This window comes from Chiloscyllium plagiosum, chromosome 6 (genome assembly GCF_004010195.1).
Source record: "Chiloscyllium plagiosum isolate BGI_BamShark_2017 chromosome 6, ASM401019v2, whole genome shotgun sequence".
NCBI lineage: Eukaryota > Metazoa > Chordata > Chondrichthyes > Orectolobiformes > Hemiscylliidae > Chiloscyllium > Chiloscyllium plagiosum.
Window position 1 is genome coordinate 119,510,730 of NC_057715.1, and position 5,115 is coordinate 119,515,844.

Sequence of the window (5,115 nt, forward strand, 5' to 3'; positions counted from 1 at the left end):
GATTGGGAAAATTAACTCTTTTCTCTCTCCACAGTATGTCTCTGTGTTTGCTTCGGATTTCTAACAACTACAGTATTTTTGCTTTTGTTCGATGGAGAAATGCAGCAAATGCGACAGGTTTTTGCAAAAGCAGCCATGGTTCACGGTTTCCTCTTGGTGTTTAGGAATCTTGCCCGGCCTCCTTTACGAGTGCAGTGCTCCTGGATATCCACTCCATCTCTTTCAGTCCCTCAGTCCATCGTCACTACATGCAGTCTTTCCTTGTGCCACCCCTGGGACTCCCCACACTGATTGCAGGGCACTGGATACTCCCTTCACAGGACTGTGCACACAACAACACTGGGCACTTTCTGACCCGCTGTGGATGCTGGGCAAAAACCCTGCGATTGAAAGGAACAGAATAACTCGAATCCAATTGAATAGCAAAGCTGAGTAAACAGGTTGAATGACATCCATCTGCTCTGACATTTTCTAATCTTCTGTTTATCCTCAGTCTTCTGCAAACAGATGGTCAATATGTATGCCTTGTCAAACAGGTTTGGTGGCGGGGATAGATATCAGATCCAGTGGGCCTGTGGGAGTGGCAGAGTCAGAATTATTGGTGACCTTTACGCAGCAATTGGATAGGTACATGGATGGGTGCTTAAGCTAGGACAAATGTTCGGCACAACATCGTGGGCCGAAGGGCCTGTTCTATGCTGTATTGTTCTTTGTTCTGGGGGCATGGAATGCGCTGCCTGTGGGAGTGGCAGAGTCAGAATTATTGGTGACCTTTACGCAGCAATTGGATAGGTACATGGATGGGTGCTTAAGCTAGGACAAATGTTCGGCACAACATCGTGGGCCGAAGGGCCTGTTCTATGCTGTATTGTTCTTTGTTCTATGTGACGGCGAGCACGAGGGGGCATAGCTTTAAATTGAGGGGTGATAGATATAGGACAGATGTCAGAGGTAGTTTCTTTACTCAGAGAGTAGTAAGGGTATGGAATGCTTTGCCTGCAATGATAGTAGATTCGCCAACTTTAAGTACATTTAAGTCGTCATTGAACAAGCACATGGATGTACATGGAATAGTGTAGGTTCGATGGGCTTCAGATTGGTATGACAGGTCGGCGCAACATCGAGGGCCGAAGGGCCTGTAATGCGCTGTAATTTTCTATGTTCTATAATATCGGATCAGACATGATCCTATTGAATGGTACAGTAGACCTACCCTCCTGTTCCAATTTCTTATTGTCTTATTGTTTAAGTCACTCAAACACAGAGTGACATTATCATTGGCATTCAGCCCTCTGTTTTATTGCAGTGACGCACAATAGAAGGCAAGGCACAGGTACCTCCTGGTGCCATTCATCAAGAGTTGGAGCTTTATGAAAACGCCAGGGATTGAACATTCTACACCTACCTCTCCATCACCTGCTCTCTCTTCACATTTAATGGCAGCCTCCTAATGTTGGCAAACATCTTGGCTAATTCCTCCAATTCAATGGCTGTGTAAAGCTCGGGATATTTACCCTCTGCCATCACGTCATTCAAATCTTGGAGTATGTCTTTCCTCAGAGCCCCGTGGACCAGAATCACTGTGTCTTTTCCATGAATCCCAGCCCCATAACTTGCCTGCTTAATCACTTTAGCTATCTCCAGTCTCGACATCTCACCGTTGATCTCAAAGAGGTCAGCCATAGTGAGGTAGGCAGCCAATCTGACCAGTGTTTTACGGCCAGAGAAATTAGTGAGAGACAGCAAGGCGCAGTGACCTCTGGGAATGCACAGAACCCTGTAGATACGTACAAAGTGATACACACATTCGTTGAAGAAAATGATTTGGTAGTTGGTTTTGTTTTTGTGGTTCTGTTTCTGGACAATTAACTGGAGTTGCTGGGCAATCGTATCACAGTTCACCTCCCGGTATGGGTTCCACTTGGGAGAGCTCATCTGTTGTTTATTAACTGGGCGAACAGCCAACTTGCTGTAGATGAGGTTACTTAAAGATTCCTCTGTGCGCAGTAAATGGGGTGGGAACAGTGGTTTTAGAGTTTCTGACCTCTTAGTCTTCCTGCTGTGACTTCTGGCATGTTTGTGCTTTTTCTGGACAGAGGTCTCACTTTCTGTCCATGGATTGTCATGGGGTGCCCCGGCTGGAGAATGACTCCTGGTCTTTGAGTCATTTGTCTGACTCTCTGATACTGAAGTCAACCGATGTTGAACCTCAGAACTGGAGTAATCTCTCTTGGTAGTTTCTGCTTGCTCTGAAGTCTTGCTTGAGATCTTTGATCCAGATTCAGTGAGCTGCAGAGGTTGAGGTAATTGGCTTTTGGGGTCTAGATTAGCGATAACTCCAAGCTCTCTGCCACCATCACCAGATGTCTCTCTAGATCTATCTGCACTCTGCTCTTCCAGGGAGACCGGAGTGATTATTTGTTGGAACTCTACCACATTAGACTGGCTCAGACTAGTAACCTCAATTGAGGATTCAGCTACTTTTTGCAGAGTCTGAAGGCTTTCAGCTCCATTTTCAGAAGTACAGAAATGAAACTGAGCCACTTCCTCCAATATCTGTGTCAAAGTTTTCTTGTCCTCTTTGATCAGGAGGCAGTCGGAGAAGGTCCTCATGGACTCATGTAGCCACAGATCGATGATGATTTTAGTGACAGACGAAATGGTGGATGACAGCCGAGATCCTGATCGCTTGAATTTACCTTTCTTGGGTTTGACAAGCGTGGTGATAGACGCAGGATTCAGCAAGAACATACCATTCAATACTGCCCCGATATCCGCCATTGAGAACAGATAATGGGCACAGCTAGGTGATGGCTTCAGAGTCTGCCTTACTCTGTGGTAGAGCTCCACTGTGGCTGAAACAAGAGCATGGGCCAGGACAGCGTGTCTGGCCAGTGTGTAGGTCGGGAAGTTATTCAGCCACTGGGTCACACAGGGAGTGTAAATGGCTGTTAACATGGCTGAAGTCATCTCTGGGAGAGCAAGGACAGTGAACAATCGGGTGAAACGAGATGAGACAAAACCCATTCTTCCTCGGAGTGGTGCACAAGTCATGATGTAGTTGACACGGGCAGAATGGAAGTAACGGAACTGCTGGCAGTTCCCATCATACGAGCCATGACAGGTCAATGAGTGACGGAACGTCTCAATGACTGGTTGGCATCCTGAACCCGCCTCTAAAGAACAACAAGATTTAAAGATGGTGAGATTAAACTCAGTGTCAACTCTTCCAACACAACAAGCTGAAATCTGTGTGTGCATATTGGGACAGGTGTGTGATATGAAAGGTATCTGATTTATATACAGAACTTTTTTACATTTTGGATTATAAAGTAATGGTACATGGGGCTGGTTACTCCTCTGAAGGATAATTCAAAAACATCCAGGTCTGACAGTCTCCTGGAACAGTGACCCTTATCCAGGATATGTCAGAGAGGAAGCCCCTTGTTTTTATTTTGTACTTTATGATAAGTTGAGTAACAATTGATGGCCATTAGCTGGTCTTGGTTCAGGATCATCAAACATAGCGATGTGTCATAACATCTCTCAGGAGGTTGATTCAAAATAGTCTGTACCGACAATGGACTATTTTGAGGGTTCTTGTGGTTATGTCCATATCTTTGAGCCAGAAGACCCAGGTTCAAGTCTCGCGTGTTCCAGGGGTATATAATAACATCTCTGGACAGGTTGATGAAAAGAAAATCAAGTTTATCTGACAAAAATAAGAAATTGCAAGTTTTAGGGCAGTTTGGACAAGCCCTGACTGAGGTGAACAGTAAATGTAGTTTCTCTCTTAGAATGAGTCCAGGATTGCACAGGGAAAGAACAGTTATTTCAGTAGAAAAGTTTAATTTGTGAAACTTTCAAAACAGGAGACTTTGGTTAGACATGTGAAGTTTACAAAAATCTCAGAAAGTCTGCACCTTCAGTTATGAAAGTATTCATGTAAGAAGACTTCACAGTTTACAGGAAGGAAATGCGGAGGGATCAGTACAGTTGAACATACAGATTTGATACAGGGGACAATTAAAAAACTGAAAGAATTGTGGATCCTGTGAATCAGAAACAAACACAGAAGTTGCTGGAAAAGCTTAGCAAATCTGGCAGCATCTGTGAAGAAAAATTGGAGTTAACATTCCGGTTCGTGACCCTTCCTTGGAATTTCTGGACCCAAGACGTTAACTTCTGATTTCTCTTCACAGATGCTGCCAGACCTGCAGAGCTTTTCCAGTAACTTCTGCTTTTGTTGCAGGGGATAATTTCTCTGGATTTAAATCCCTGTGATAGATCGTGTTGGGAAACGGGACGGGACCTTATTTTGCTGTGTTTGAAGATTTATCTGGTTCTATCTGGTTTAGATGCTTAGTTTATTATTTTTATCTTCTATGTAACATGCTCCTGTTCTGTGTTTAAGAAACACTGCACTCTCATGTGACCATGATTCAGTTTGCAGCCACAACACCAACTAAAATAACAACAGACATGACCCATCAAGCCAAATTTCATTCTTGGAACTGACTTGTGCAGTCTTCCTATCAACTGAGATCATAAGAAGTGTGTGAGAATGCCTGTATGGAGATTGTGTAGGGGTTTGAAAGTGGGGGATAAGTGGACGGTGTCAGTGTGTGTGGGGGACTAAGTATGGAATTGAATATGGGTGAGAGGGCAAATGTGTGAGGGAGCAAATGTGGAGTATGTTTATGTGGTGGTGAGTGTGGAGGTGTGTGTGTGTGTGTGTGTGTGTGTAGATAGTTCCCCTGATGTAGCAGCAGGTGCAAGTGTGGGAGGGGAGTGAGGGGTGCAAATATGGGGGGATGAGTGTCAGTCCTTAAAGATAGCCTCCGCTTACTCCAAATCGGGAAGAAGAAAGAAAAGGAGGTCAAAAAAAAAATCTGCCACGGTTCCTTCTGGTGGGGGACCCACAACCTGCAGAACCACTATTATTATAGCCACAGAAACAAAACTTTAAACTCTTGCAGCATTTGAATACTCTTGAATACTCCCAAGAGGAACTGTTCAGAAAACAGGGAGAGTTCAGGGTCAATCACTCTTGACGTCAGGGACACTCTCAGCCTCAGGGTCATAGAACATAGAAAAATACAGCGCAGTACAGGC

General features: G+C 44.5%; 1 protein-coding gene across 1 annotated transcript in view; it reads right to left on the bottom strand.

The window, feature by feature from the left end:
• LOC122551092 (dynein heavy chain domain-containing protein 1-like) overlaps positions 1 to 5,115 on the bottom strand; it is a 221,247-nt gene that overhangs the window by 104,222 nt on the left and 111,910 nt on the right. The window contains exon 26 of the mRNA XM_043692735.1: positions 1,406 to 3,176. Within this exon, the coding sequence (XP_043548670.1) occupies positions 1,406 to 3,176 (1,771 nt within the window). The remainder of the gene's footprint in view (positions 1 to 1,405; positions 3,177 to 5,115) is intronic.